The sequence below is a fragment of the Dryobates pubescens genome, chromosome 37 (genome assembly GCF_014839835.1).
Source record: "Dryobates pubescens isolate bDryPub1 chromosome 37, bDryPub1.pri, whole genome shotgun sequence".
Taxonomy (NCBI): Eukaryota; Metazoa; Chordata; class Aves; order Piciformes; family Picidae; genus Dryobates; species Dryobates pubescens.
The window spans coordinates 1,432,598-1,448,051 of NC_071648.1; the positions used below are offsets into that span (position 1 = coordinate 1,432,598).

Genomic DNA, 15,454 nt, shown 5'->3' on the forward strand with positions numbered 1-15,454 from the left:
TAGCCTGGGTTCAACAGGCACAACAGGCACCGATTTTGCAGCCTGCTGCTTGCGTTTGCATTGCACTGTACAATAAACAGCAGTGACCCCACATTTTGTAGTCAGTGTATTCTGCAACTTCACACTTCAGGAATCAATTGTAGCCTGTACTGTAAAAGGATTATAGCAGCTTTGTGTAGGCCTGTTCTTCTCCAAGCTACAGATACAGTAACTAGTTTGCAGCTACTGCAGATAAAGAAACTACAGCTATAGCAGATAAGAGAAACAGTGTTTGGACTGCTTTTGTCATCCTTGCAAAGTTGGAACTTCAAGATAAAGTGGCTGCTCACTAGATCGGTTCTTCCGGAAATGGCAAAATCAAAAAGCAGCCAGTAATGAAGGGGACAGGAAATAATTGTGTGTGAGTATGTGTGAAAGTCTGTCTGCCTTAGAGAAGCCTCTGCTGTTTGTTGTGGGTGCCCAGAGGCAGAGATACCAAGGAGTCAACTAGTATTGCAGGGCTAATTCTTAGAGATCTGTTAGATCTGAGTAGCTACCTGAGAAGACAAACGCTCTGGAGAACCCATGCTAGGTAAGGCAGTGGAGGCAGCAGTGCAGGAAGAGCCTTGCTGCTGGGGTGTCTCCCTCTTTCTCTCTCTCTCTTCTCTCTGCTGCTGGGGTGTCTCCCTCTTTCTCTCTCTCTCTCTTCTCTCTGCTGCTGGGATGTCTCCCTCTTCCTCTCTCTCTCTCTCTCTCTCTTCTCTCTGCTGCTGGGGTGTCTCCCTCTTTCTCTCTCTCTCTCTTCACTCTGCTGCTGGGGTGTCTCCCTCTTTCTCTCTCTCTCTTCGCTCTGCTGCTGGGGTGTCTCCCTCTTTCTCTCTCTCTCTTCTCTCTGCTGCTGGGGTGTCTCCCTCTTCCTCTCTCTCTTCTCTCTGCTGCTGGGGTGTCTCCCTCTTCCTCTCTCTCTCTCTTCTCTCTGCTGCTGGGGTGTCTCCCTCTTCCTCTCTCCCTCTCTTCGCTCTGCTGCTGGGTGTGAGTGAATTTTTTCACATGGCATTGCTGTGCATGAATGAGATTGAGAGGACTTACACTGATTTGCTTTCATTCAGAAAGAAAATATGAAAACTTTTATCGGGTTTAGCTTTCATAAATTACTAAATTTCTTCTTCTTCTTTTTTTTTTTTCCATTGCAGTTTGAGTTAATTTGATTATAGTACAGATTTCACTGCCCCAGATAGAAAGATGACAAAGCACTGGATCACACTTTTGCTGTTCTTGTCAGTTACTGTGGTGAGTCTTAATCAATTTTGTAAATCACTTCTAATTTTAACAAGTGTTTACAGAGTACAGAAATGCAGGAACAACTAATCTCGTGATCAAATGTAGTTTCTGCGCAGCAGGATCTTTATCTACCTTTTGTTCTCCTTTTAATTCTTATGGTAAAGAGACAGAAATAATACTTACCTCTGCTGAACCCAGCATATCCTTCTTGAGCAGAGAACTTTACAGTAAGAGCTGACAAGATATGTGAGCTGTGCTCTGCAGACCCTGGGAAGAGTGCAGGAGACATCCAGCTCGGATTCAGAGGACATCCTCAGAACTTTGCATTTCACCCCTCGTGTGACAGTGGTGCAGGATTTCAATCTGCAGCTTTATTTTGCCATGAAGTTTAGCAGCTTCCCATAACATATTTAGCTTTTTCAAATGCACGTAAAACATTCCCGTTTTGAGCAACTCTTTTTGAAGTTGTTGTTCCATTATTTTTAATTACTGTGAAAGTGGATGTCGTGTCTTTTGAATACCTTTTAAGTTCTGAGGGTTGTGTCTCACAAGATTATAGAGAAACCAGATAGCTCTAAAAAGGCCAAAAGCTTCAATGCATGCAGTGTATGGAAAGCCTTTTGTTTGTCTGAGCCTGATTCAGATGCCTTCTAGACTAATGTAACTTGCATACATTTTACACAAAGCTGTTTATATACTTTAGACTGTCTAAGTGCTTCCAAGGCATCTTTTCATTGTTATTTTACAGGTCTTGCAGATTGTTACTCCCCCTGGCTCATTCAGGAGAATAGCTATCAAGACTCAATAGTAAGAACTGCTAAATCAACCAGAAAAACACACAATCATTTTGTCAGTAATAAGATTTGAAGATCATTTTCCCTCATTAAAACAGTGTTTTAAATATCATATTTGAAAGATTGATGTTTAAGAAGTTGACATTGGAGTTTGTACATGACTTGCTAAAAAGAAGCCTTTTTCCTCTTAGTTGTTTTCCACAGCTATCCCGTCAGAAGGGCATCAGAATATGACAGAGGACTACGCTCAGCTGAGTGTTACACGGAATAAAATCATGACAGCACAGTATGAATGCTACCAGAAAATTATGCAAGATCCTATTCACAGGAAAGAAGGTAGAGCTTATTTTCTTAACAAGGTTTTACAAAGGCAAATGGCCAACAGATACAATATTGGTAATTTAGGATCCATTAGTTGCATAAATTTCCTGTCTTGGGCTGTAACTGTATTTGTGCAATTTGTTTAGAAAAATCACTTTAGGATTCATGAAGATAAAGTGGAACATTCTATTACCAGCCCGTAGCACCACATCTGATGTAACACAAAGCTTTTCTTTCTGATGGGATAAGAAAGCATTGGTCTAAATAGATATCCTGGTTAAGAAATTTATTTCATTACATGCTTTTATAAAACCTCTTTATCCCTGCTCACATCTGCCCTTAAAAATGCAAAGCATCTTGGTACACATAATTTTGTGTAATTTCCCTGCTCTGAGGCTTGTATTGGTGTCATCAGTGCTTTTTCTGATCACTCATTCAGAGCTAAGCTCAGTAATTCTACCTGTCACTGTATCCACTCTTTCTGACTTTTAACTTCTGGTGACATTTAAATCCTGTTGAGGCAAGAAGAGGTAATTGCATTTCTTTACAAGGAGTTTTTTCTCTTCTGAAATCATTCTATGGAGGAACTGTGCTCAGCACTGGTTAGGCCACACCTTGAGTCCTGTGTCCAGTTCTGGGCCCCTCAGTTTAGGAAAGATGTTGAGTTACTGGAACGTGTCCATAGGAGGGCAACACAGCTGGTGAGGGGTTTGGAGCACAAGCCCTATGAGGAGAAGCTGAGGGAGCTGGGGTTGCTTAGCCTGGAGAAGAGGAGGCTCAGGGGAGACCTTGCTGCTCTCTACAACTACCTGGAGAAAGGTTGTAGCCAGGTGGGGGTTGGTCTCCCTCTCCCAGGCAACCAGCACCAGAACAAGAGGACACAGTCTCAAGCTGCTCCAGGGGAGGTTTAGGCTGGATATTAGGAAGAAGTTCTTCATAGAAAGAGTGACTGGCCATTGGAATGGCTGCCCAGGGAGGTGGTGGAGTCCCCATCACTGGAAGTGTTTAAGAAGAGACTGGATGGGATGCTTAGTGCCATGGTTTAGTTGATTAGATAGTGATGGATGATAGGTTGGACTCGATGATCTCAGAGGTCTTTTCCAACCTGGTTAATTCTTTTCTATTCTATTCTACTGAATGTTTGGAGGTCAGAAATGGCTATATTACAGTATAAGCTCATGTCCAGCCTGAGGCACCACAGCTTCAGAAGGATCTGGACAAATTGGAAAATTCCCAGGTAAGAAGAGGCAGAATTACATGGTGTTTGAGAGATCCAGCCTTTGAGATGGGGGCATTACTGATTTTGTTAAAGGAAAACTGAAGGAAGATGCTAAAAACATCTTGAAATCTGTAGAGAGGGTCAGTTGTTCTGCGTGCCTGTTGGGAAAGATTTGTTTTTGAAACTCCAGCTCGTTCTCAAGAGAGATTTATTTAAGATGGTAAAGTTTGTGTGAGTGCAATGCAGCACTGAAACAGGCTCTTGAGGGACACCCTGGACTCCCTCTCCCAGGAGCACTTAGGGAAGTGTCTGTCTATAATGCTGCAGACTCAGCTCAGCCTGGGGCAGAGGAGCTGCAGCAGCCCCCCTGCTAGGCTTGGTGATGCTTCTAGCAGCCCAGGGGGTTTCCAGTCAGCTAATAAGTATATGGCTAGGCTTGGTAAACATCCAAAGCATAATACATTGAGTGAAATGATCTTTGCAAGCTTAAGACTCTGTTAATGTGCATTTTTACTCCTGGCTGCAAGTGAGAAACTTGCCTTCTGCAGGCTTACACCTTCTTTTGGAGAGACTGCTACAGAAAAAGGGTCATTTTATTAATCAGGTCTCCACTTGTTCGTAGGGCCTTACTGCAACAGGACGTGGGATGGCTGGTTGTGCTGGAGTGATGTTGCTGCTGGCACTGTGTCAGTACAGCGTTGTCCTGACTACTTTCAGGATTTCAACCCATCAGGTAAGTGTGCTGGGCTTCTACATCAATGTTTTTCTTAATAAATGAGATTTTGGGTCTTTCATGCCTCACTCAAGTCACTAACGCTCCAGAATTTCAGTAACTCCAAACCCATCATTTGCATTTTCCCTCTATCATATAGCAAACTGGCAAGTTACTTATTTTCTTTTAGGAAATCTCTCATTGAGAGGCTGAGGGAGCTGGGGTTGCTTAGCCTGCAGACAAGGAGGCTCAGAGAAGACCTTATTGCTGTCTACAACTACTTGTGAAAGGAGGTTGTAGCCAGGTGGGGGTTGGTCTCTTCTCCCAAGCAACCAGCACCAGAACAAGAGGACACAGTCTTAAGCTGCTCCAGGGGAGGTTTAGGCTGGATGTTAGGAAGAGGTTCTTCCCAGAAAGAGAGATTGGCCATTGAATGTGCTGCCCGGGGAGATGGTGGAGTCCCCATCACTGGAGGTGTTTAAGAGGAGACTAGATGAGGCACTTGGTGCCGTGGTTTAGTTGATTAGATAGTGATGAGTTGGACTTGATCTCGAAGGTCTTTTCCAACCTGGTTTATTCTATGCTATAGATTTAGGAAATAGAAATTGACATTAGATCACAATTGTTTTCCTCTTAGAGAGGAGCATTTCTCTTGGGCAGACAAGCAGCATTGTGGTTTTTTTCCTTTTATCTCAGTTTAGCAATTGTAGTCATGCAGAGTTTCTCCCACAAGTGAGTCTCCTTCTGTTTCTGTAGGATAAACTTTGCATCTGTGAGCAGTGGCAAATGTCACAGACTTCCACTCTTGTCTCCTTCTGCTGCATTTGCTATTTTCCCAGGGTCCTTTCATGCCTCTGTTTGACAATGGAACCTAATTATGTGGTCCTAGAAATTTTCCATTTGGGTCCTTGAGCAACATGTGGATGTTTTCCTGCCTATCCAATCCTAATTTACAGTAGTAGGATGTCTGACTTCAGTGTAGATTTTAGATGTAAAACAAACCATTATGTATTCTTGTCACTTCATCTGGTAGTTCTCTAACAGTCAGTTGGATGCATTTTGTTACTTACTAGATTGGAGGAGGGAAATCTATTTGTTTTCTTAAGAAGACTACATCATCAGTTGCCCTTGCCAAGCAAAAGCAGTGGCCTCTAGTTTCTCAGAATTCATAGTAACAAGCAATGTCTCTCTGGTCATATTAATAAAGCTGTCATTTCTTTGCCAATCTTTCTTTATTAAATACTCGACATCAGAAAACAAAACTTCAGTGCTGACTGTTGTATTTTTCTTTTGTTTGTCTTTTTTGTTTCATTTTTTCCCCCATCTGATTTGACTGTAGAAAAAGTTACAAAGATTTGTGATCCCAGTGGGAATTGGTTTAGACACCCAGAAAGCAACAGGACGTGGACAAACTATACCCAGTGTAATATCTATACACACGAAAAAGTGAAGGTAAGGAAGGAGTCATGCATGTTACAGTGTCAAGAAACTGGTCTGAAAAACTTCAGGTTTGAAAGCTGGAGTAGCAGCAGCAGAACTGGTACAACATCACAATGCAGTAAGAAAGCATGTTGAATGAAAAGGATGTATTGTGCCAGACAGATTCAGTACCCCAAACCCACCTGCTGGGGTTACAGTTTTGCTTGTGACTGTTTTAAATGTGTAGGTACAAGTACTGGGAAGTCATCCACAGTCATCTACTGGCAACCATCTACTGGTATGCCTTACAAGAGCAGGCCTTTATGTTTTGCTGTGTGATTTGAAGTAAGCTCCAAGTTCAGCAGAACTGCAGGAGGTCTGCACATCTCCGGAAGGCATGCTGAGCACAGGGGCTTATCCAGTTAACTCATCATGACAGATTTTCAGCAGCTGCACAACCAAAGTTTTCCTTGGGATTAATACTTCTCCAAGGCAGCCTTACGTAAGAGTTCAGATGTTTGGGGGTTTGTTTTCTTGGGTTTTTTGCCCCTGTGTGAAAAGTAGATAATACTTTTGGTTTGGTTTGGTTTACAAGAGGTAGGCAAGCTGTAATTGAGTGGATTCACCACAGCATCTTTTGAGAGAAAGGGAAGTAATTGATGCAAAGTCCTTGTGGTCCTTTTCCTGTGTATGTCTTGCATCCTGGCCCCCAAGTGCCATTTTTTTCAGTTTCTGAGATGTTAGGTTGGTCACATGAATGGAAAATACATATTTCCAGTTTGTTTAAGTGAAATTTTGCAAGCATCCAAAATTATTACAGGCCAGGCAGCAAAATACCTTGAGAGAGTTGTTTTCTGTATATCAAAGGTCCAATCTGTGCACACAGAGACCCCTGGGGAGATACTCAAGGTGAGGCTCAACTTGGCTCTGGCTAACCTCATGTAGTTGAGGATGGCCCTGCTTACTGCAGAGGGGGTTGAACTGGATGACCTTTGAAGGTCCCTTCCAACTCAGACCATTCTGATATGTATAGATGACATTTTTATAGACTTCAGCTTATCCTGAAGATGCTAATCCACTTACAGTTTAGAAAAAGAAAAATTCCTTCTTGCTGAAACACTCTGTGATGTGTGAGGATATAACAGATAAAACTGAATGTGTATCAGCCCTCCACCTAATGTTCTTTATGCCAAAGAATTAGGAATATAAAATGTAGGTCAGGATAGGCTGTAAATTGCTTTGGAGCTCATGGAAAAGAGATAGGAGATCGAGCCAAAAATGCTGACATCTCTTAGGGATCCTAGCTGCCTGCGCTGGTGCTGCAAGAGTGCTTTAGGGTATTTACCTAGAAACCAGGCTGAGAAAAGGAGGTCATAGGTGATAATGAGGCACTTTGGTATTGCTTTTTCTCAAATTGTGAGGCACTGAATGCCCTAATGACAGAGATGCTACAGTTCATTGATTCTTGCTAATATTTGGCTGGAATCTGAGAGAATGTTATTGAGACAGAAGCAGATCCATGCAGATCCTTCTTTATGAATAATGAGCTCATTTCCCTCAGCTCTTTTGCCAGCACATTTCAACTCTGTTGTGCATCAGAAGCTATTGTTTAAATGGAATAATAGCTCTGAAGAAAGTCTTGCTGCTGTTCTGTGTGCTGTTCTGTTAAGCAGCATTATCTTTTCACTTTGCTTTGCAGGGGAAAGGTAAAGCAGAGTGATTGTGAGTGTTGCCCATTGCTGAGTGCATAACCAGCAGCCCCTGCTGTACCACTGTCCTGTGCTAGTTCAACATTGCCTGGAATTCTAAATCCTTAACAGGCACCTTTGCCTGAACTGGTCACTGAATGGGGTGGTGATACTGACCTGTCACAGAAAGGTGGTCGTTGCAATGATGGAGACAAGCTTTAGCATTTCAGGGGTAGCTGTTGGGTTTTTTTGAGCACTTCCAAATTTTAACCAAAGTTTCAATTTAAACCTGTTGCATTTTTTGCTATTTTTATCTTTATTAATTGATCTCATTTTAAGAACAGGACTAAAGTGAAAGAATTCCAGCTTGTACAGGGAACTACTTTGTCTTATCTTACAGCCTTCTTAAAGCTTTTACCTGCAGTCTTTTGATATTATTTCAAAAGTCAGAAGCTGCAGCAAGCTGCAGTTAGTCTCTTAATTTGGAATAATAAATTCAGAGGATCCATACAGTTTGGGTGCCTGAGCATTTCTGTTTCATTTTCATACAGCATCCAGCTAGTTCTGCTTTGTTGTCATGCTATAAGATTCAACCTGAAAAACTTCATTTCTTTGTGTGCAAAATAATAGCCTTACATTTAGAGGAACAAGAGAAATTTTGGGAGGGAGACTCCATGACTGAAAGCAGAGGGTTTGTTACTGGTAGAATTTAATATATTTATTAATTCAAAGCATTAATGAAAACCTCTTGCAAATCTGAACCTACTGGTTCCTCCTTTTTACCTTTTGTATCTCCCAAGCTTTCTCAGCATTCTGCAATGTGGCTGTAGACCTATTTAACCAAGGCAGTTCAGTTTTCACTGGGTTTGAGTCATTTATTTTTCCCCCCACGTTCTTCTTTAAATTCCAAGTGAAAACTAAATTTTCCAGTATCAGACTCAACAGCTTGCTTTTGAAGGCAGTATCTTTAAATAGTTAAAAAAGATCTACAGGGGAAAATTAATTCATATAGGAAGCACATATTTTGCTTAAGGGTTGTGTTAATAGATGAATCAAGCATCAGACAAGAATGCACCCAGTACAGTAGCATAAATAGTCAGATTTATGTAAATACTCAGAAAGACTGGCAGCATGTATTAGAAACCCAGTATTTTAGCTGAGAAGAGGGAAGTTCTACTGATGATTTCAATGAAGCTTTTGTGTCCTACAGAGATTTTAGTTAGCCAATGATTTTTGGGATTCTAGGCTTGATTCATCATTGTCTGTATAGTTTTTATTTTCTCATTATAGTAATTTCTTATGCAGAAGAGATGTGTACCAATATTTGTCACCAATAGCTGTGTGCATCACAGGTGCTTGCTTTCCTTCCTTGTTTTGCAGACTGCTCTGAATTTGTATTACCTGGCCATCATCGGACATGGCCTTTCAATTGCATCACTTCTGGTTTCTCTTGGCATATTCTTCTATTTCAAGTAAGTGTGTTTCAAATCCTTTACCTAACACCAGTGCTTGCAACAATCCCAGTTTCAATACATCAGCCTGTCCCAGCATATGGAATCAGTGTATTGGTTTGGTGTTAACAGGTTGGACTTGATGATCTTTGAGGTCTCTTCCAACCTTGGTGATTCTGTGATCCTGTGTGTGATTTAGATTGTAACAAAATTCTAGATATCTTTTCTCAGAAGCCCAAAATTCCAAACCTGCAAATCAAACCCCATAGAATACATCGAAACTAGGAAAAGGGAAAACTTTTGTTTGTTTTGGGTTTGTGTTTGAGGGAGGCCAATTGTTACCCCTGCACAGCACAGGCCTCCCTTGTCACCTGGCACTAGTTTAGTTGTTTCTGCAGTGCTTTCCATTGGGTGATGCAGACCTGCTTTATGGGCTTTCCTGTTTCTTATCACTATACCCTACTGTATCGCTCCATCTTCTGTTTTTCCTAACAGCTAAATATGAGTAGCACGCACATCAGCTTTGCTTTCCTCATGCTCTGGACTTCAGTTAGGCAGGGCTAGCAGACATTCAACAAAAACTACCCTTTTTAGTCACATCTGGCTGAATATAATATTTCCAGTTCAGTTCTGTGTTATTTCTCCAGGTTCTGGGACATTTTCATAAATCCCCAGCAATCCAGAGTGTTTCAGTTTTGTTTTGCTCTTTATGAAATCTCATCTTTGACTTGACTTTTAAGCTTTATTTTTTATTTCTTTTCATCAAGACAAACCAAAACGTTGTGGTTATTTACATGTGACCTGTGAAAACAATGCTTACCACCTCTAAATTCCCTTTCCCTCGAAATCAACGTGTGAAATGTCCCTGAGTTCCTTATAAGCAGCTTAATTTTGCAGAAAAACCAGGGCTGTACTGTTGTGATAAATGCCACATAAAGTTTAGCAGACTAAACAGTGTGACAGGAAAAATGCTTTGACATTAACTTCTCAGGAGAAAACAAAAAGATCTGGAATACGATATGATTGTATAACTCCAGAGACAGAAAGGTAGGATTCTTCTGCACTATAACATGAAGAACAAGCCAATTTCCTCAGGGCTTGGGGCACTTCACTGCAAAAGCAGGTGAGCTGCCTCACAGCCATTGGAACTGTCACATTTGTCTAACCCTCCCAGGATTTTTTTTTCTCCCTCTGGTAGAAGGATCATGTCTCCTCAGAGAACTGCATGGAATTAATCCAGACCCACAAACCACATTTTCTAGACTGTGGTTATGTTGGGATGTCAAAGGAAATGACAAAATTTAAAGGCAGCTAAAGAAAGTTCTCTACAAGCTGTTCTCTTGGGAGGTACAGTTCCTCTAATGTATTTTTAGTACCAGAGGGTATTTAAGGATCTAGATTAGTGCTGGGATGTATTATATATCGGCTGAAGCTGTACGATTATTCATAGCTTTAACAGGTGGCTTGCTTGCTTGGAGTTTTTTGTTTTTCTTTTTAGTGGGTTTTTTTGCTATTGTGTGGAGATGCCTTTGAATTTGTCATGCTTCTCAAAAAACTGCTCTTGTTAGTCAGTTGATAATTTCCAAAGGACATTTGCTGGCTTGTGGATCATTAGAGGATCTTTTAGGCTTGATTATAAAGGTGGTGCTTTTCTCCAGAGGAGAAATGACAGACTCTTCAAATGCCTTCACCTTTTCAAATACCAGCTTAGCTGGGTTGTAGTTAACTAGGTGAGGTTTAAGATTCAAATATTTTTGTGCATTTTACTTTTTCATTTGACATTCTGAATGTTGTCTCATTGGAAATGCTAATCCAGTTCATGACGTGTCTTCCCCAGCTGGATTGGAGTTTGTGGTTTAACAGCATCAATTTGGGCTATCAACTTGGAACTCTGATATTCCTCTCTGGAAAGTCATCTATGACACACAGAATTAACTTCTTGCATGGCTCTGCTTTCTTGTTCTGTATGTCTGTAGATCATACATGTGTTTATTATAAATCTTCTGTTACAGTAGTTGTGTGGTTTTCATAAAGAAAGAAAATCAAGGCAAGGGAACAGTGAATGCAGAGAAACAGGACCTGTAATTTGAAAGACCCCCACCCCCACACATAAACCCAAACCAACCAACTGAAAAACCCCTACCTGAAATAGGAGTTGCCAATCAACTTTGTGTCAAACCCCATGGCAGCGGCACTCAGCACTGTGTTTGAAGAGTAGATTGAGAGCTAGGAGGTTCCTAAGTCACATTAATTCCCCCTAAGTGGCCTGTGGGTCTCACCAGTTGAGTTTTGCAGTAATTGAATACCTTAAAAAATCACATCTGAAACATGTCTGGTGGCTTTTGAAATGTGGCTTCTTTTCCTTTGGAGAAATACTGGGGAAACTAGGTTTTTTTGCTAATGCCCAAGACATACAGGAGTCAAGCTAGGAAGGGAAATAGGTAATTTAGCATGAGGTCTGGTTTTATTTTACTGCATATGCTTCAATCCAGGGCTAGGTCACTCAAATGTTCTTAGATCATAATTATGAGAATTAAGTGATTAAAGGATATTATGTCATTAAGGAAAACAGTCAGAAGAAGGAATATAGGAAGGGTACCAGAAGAGGGAGGGTGGGGAGGCTTAGGAAAGAATCCTTTTATTACCAAAAGCAGTCTTCAGTTTTAAATGTCATCAGTCTTCTTTCTTGGTTCTTGTCCGGTGATCCTTTCAGTCCTTTTATGCCTGGGTGGAGGTGGGTGTGGATGGGTGTGTTTGAATATTCAACAGGAACAGCTGCTGGATGACCCTGAGAGATGGCCCCATTAGCTGTACGTGCCTTTCCTTGCCTCTGCGTTGAATCTTAACAATAAGCAGACGGAATTCCAGAGTTCTTCAGCACTTGTTTACACAAAAGCCCTTAGCTGGAATCTAGCCTTGCTTCTCTTTTCATATAGAAACTGTATAGGAAATAGCCCAACCCTATATAAAAACACATTTTCAAAGAGCATAAACCCCTGGCTATTATACTCATCAAACCAATCTATTTTGAACATTAAAAAAAAGCAAAAGACCAAAAAGAAAATGACCAAGCCTGATGGAATACACTTTATTCAGTATGCCAAATCCAAGCTTGTATCCTCTGCTTTGGACACTTGTCTTCAGGCAGCTTACTCTTGGCAAAAGGAGGTTTGTATATGGCAGTTCCTTGCACTGCACAGCAAGCAGCACTAGAATGGTTTCCTTCCCCCGTGGTTAGTGACATGAGGCTTAGAATGTTGCAGGGCCTGAGTGACAGAAACTCTGCCTGGTTCTTTCTGTGGCACCCTGCAGGCCTGAACCTCTTCACTTACTGTGTGTATGTGTGGGGTGCTTCGTATGCTTTTCTTGTGGCAGCTGCAAAGAATGCAATTGTGAAGATCTCCTATCCAGCCAGTCCTTTGGGGCTGTCACTTTTGTTCAGTGGGGCCATTCTGTTTCTTCTTTCATCTGTCATCTTTGCAGCAGTTTTCAGTACACTTCTCTAGCTTCTGTGACTTATTCCATATCTTTGGTTCAGTGTTAGATGCTCTTCTCCCTTTTGGCCTTCAAATTATAAATTAATCACCAATGTCCATACCTCATCTTTTCTTTCAGGTACACCATTTGAAAAGGTTAGAAAACTTGATTGTTTTCCTGTGTGACAGTTTAGGCTTCTCCCCTGCTGACCTTGTCTGTGTATTTCTGATTAACAGTAAAGAGTAGTTGCATGTGTAGGTGCCAGGTTGTCCTGTTCCAGTTAGTCATTTCAGTTTCTCAATCACCTGCACTCTGTGTTGATGGCTATTTATTAGGGCAGGCAGATGTGGCTGTAAAGCACAGACTATTTACGTCAGAAGCTTCAGTAAATTCTTTCTCCAAAGTAACCAAAGAGCATTTCCTGAGAGAGATCATAGTAGCACAGTCTTTACCACCTCTCTTTGCTTCTGGGAGAGGTTTCTCTGGGTAGTGCTCACCCTGAAGAACTAGGCTCTGTTCCTGTCTGCCCATGCTGACATCCTGTATGACTGACAGAGTTTAATTATATGTGCTGTGCACCCTCAATCTTCAGTCTGGCAGGATCGGTTTTACCCAGCTTTGTAAACTGTTCATCTGCTTTCAGAACAAAGAGGATCTTACTTGCTCTTTGGAGAGTTTGGAGAGTCAAGGTTTAATTGTTCCTATATCCATGTAGGCTTCCTGTCTTCTTTTGTGTTGGTGAAGCTGAATTTCTTTGGAAAAACTTGAATGAGAAGCGCTTCTGCCTCTTGGAATGGCACAGATTTAGTCTTGCTTTGTCTAGAATGGCAGATGAACATAGTGGCAGCCAATTTGTTTAACTTCTTACATTGATTAATATTATTGAACCTCTGATAAAAAACCAAACCAAAAAACAAACAAAACCCCAGAAAACCCTTCCAAAGATAATTTTTCTCTTTCCTATTATTGCAAGATTAAAACCAAGCATTTCAAATGAACACAATTATGTGCAGTTATATATTGCATTTTATAATTGTGTCCTATATACTGATTAGAACTTGGCTATATGCAAATGTCAAGGTAATATTTGCTTTGTTGTTGTCTTTTGTAATTTTATTTGGGTGTTTCTCTAGCTATAGGATTAAGGAATACTATGACAAAAATGTGAGTAAAAGAGAATTGTCCTCAGAACTTCTTAGGTGGTTTGGGTAAATGGAAATGTGAGGTAGGATGGCTTCTTCAAGCTCTGGTATGGGAGCTTATAGAGAAATTCTTCAGGTACTCACAAAACCAAAGGTATAAAGCTGCTAAACCAAGGTCTGTTCTTGCTGCTCAAATGTTTTATGCTAGCCACTACGGAGTAGAACATACTGTAACTGAATGTACTCACTTTGCCTCCTGTTGGTGTTTATGAAAGGTGTTACCTTTCACATCGTTCTATTAACTTTGGACTGCAGCTGAAGAAAGGGTTGATGTAAGACTATTCCATAAAAAAAAGAGCTCTCTTATTTCAACATTTCAGAGCTGTCCCCAAGTGCACACAGTTGTCCCCCTGTGTATTCATTTGTTCTTGTTTCTCTTTTCTAGGAGCTTGAGTTGCCAAAGGATTACCCTGCATAAAAACCTATTTTTCTCTTTTGTTTGCAACTCTGTTGTAACAATAATTTCACTGACTGCAGTTGCCAACAATCAGGAATTAGTTGCAACTAATCCAGTAAGTGAAAGTATACTTGGCAGCCTCATTTATTTGTATGTGAAAGCCATCAGCAACGCAGAAGAGACACAGATAGTTGATAAACTGTTGTATGTGGTGAGGTTAAAAGGTCCAGTGAGGATGTGTCCCTGTGACGTAGCACAACAGATGGTTGAGAGTGACTTGGGCATTTCACATTTGAGATTTCGAAACAGTACAAACACTCTAGGAGATGGAGCACACTGAGCTGCTCTTGAGTTCTACAAATCACTTTCACACTGAAACAACTGCTAGAAAGTAGCTTAAATCTAGATGATGTCACTGAGGTTATGACAGTTGAATTCACCAAGGAAAGGCAGTGGGGGAAAAAAAAAATACATAAAAAGCTTTACCATGTGTTTTGGATCTGTCAGCTACTTTCCTATGGCTTTCATTTTGACATCTTCAATTGAAATGAGAGGAATCCATTTATTTTTGTGAAAGGAGGTAAAAAGCTGGCCATCATCTTCCAGAAGTAAAAAGGAAAATAAAATCCATCCATTTGGGTCTGATTTTTCTCTCTCTCGTTTCCTGATGGTACTGGAGTAAGTGTGAATCAGTAGCCTCTCCCAAAAGGCTAGGAGTTGTAGCAACTCCTCAGAATGAAATACACAAACAAATCTCTAACTGTGGCTTTATGTTTACTTAGGCCTGGAAGATGAACTTAAATTCTGTGAAAGTTAGGGCAGAACTCCAGAAGCTGAATCAAGTGAAAAGATAAATTCTCTTTCTCCTGTAAAAGCTTGTTGAAGTGCTGGAAAACAGGCTTGAGATAGCAGCTGATAATGATCCTCCAGTGATTTATGGAGCAAAACATGATAATACAGTGTAGATTTTGGGGTTGTTTTAAGCTAAGTTCCAGAAACAGAGCAATCAAACATACAACAATTTCAGGTGTGGAAAATAAAGGCATCTATCATGTCCATATCTGCAAGTTAACTATTGCCTCTTTTTCACAGCCTCACATTTTAGTCTTCATGAGAGTTGTTCTAACACTTCTGTTGAATATCTTTAGAATGAAGCCTAATACAAATACATGCCAACAAGAGGGCTTTCTCCAGAGCCTGCTGTGCCAGGTCTCAACTGGCCCTAAGTGCAGTTATGGCAAGGCTAAAACGGGAAGTATTTGTAAGCATCAGAAAAAGGAGTATTTGCATCTTATGACTGGTAGAACTGAGAGGGGATTACCCTCATCAAAGGACATTTTCTTCTGTGGTTCCTGTCAGGTAGCTTAAGGCTTTCCTAGGGCCATAGTCAAAGGTGGCAGTTTGCAAGAAGGGAAAATACCATTAGAGCTTTCTGCCATCACACTTGAGGCTCTGGAGGTCATTGTGCTTGAATCATGCAAATGCAGACTTGGTTACCAACTTGTCTCCATAAA

The 15,454-nt window shown here is 40.9% G+C and overlaps 1 protein-coding gene across 1 annotated transcript in view; it reads left to right on the top strand.

The window, feature by feature from the left end:
• The window catches only part of CALCRL (calcitonin receptor like receptor), a 64,314-nt gene that overhangs the window by 34,319 nt on the left and 14,541 nt on the right, over window positions 1-15,454 (top strand). The window contains exons 2-7 of the mRNA XM_009911200.2: window positions 1,173-1,269; window positions 2,246-2,390; window positions 4,217-4,327; window positions 5,646-5,758; window positions 8,794-8,885; window positions 13,929-14,055. Of these exons, the coding sequence (XP_009909502.1) occupies window positions 1,222-1,269; window positions 2,246-2,390; window positions 4,217-4,327; window positions 5,646-5,758; window positions 8,794-8,885; window positions 13,929-14,055 (636 nt within the window). The 5' untranslated portion in view covers window positions 1,173-1,221. The remainder of the gene's footprint in view (window positions 1-1,172; window positions 1,270-2,245; window positions 2,391-4,216; window positions 4,328-5,645; window positions 5,759-8,793; window positions 8,886-13,928; window positions 14,056-15,454) is intronic.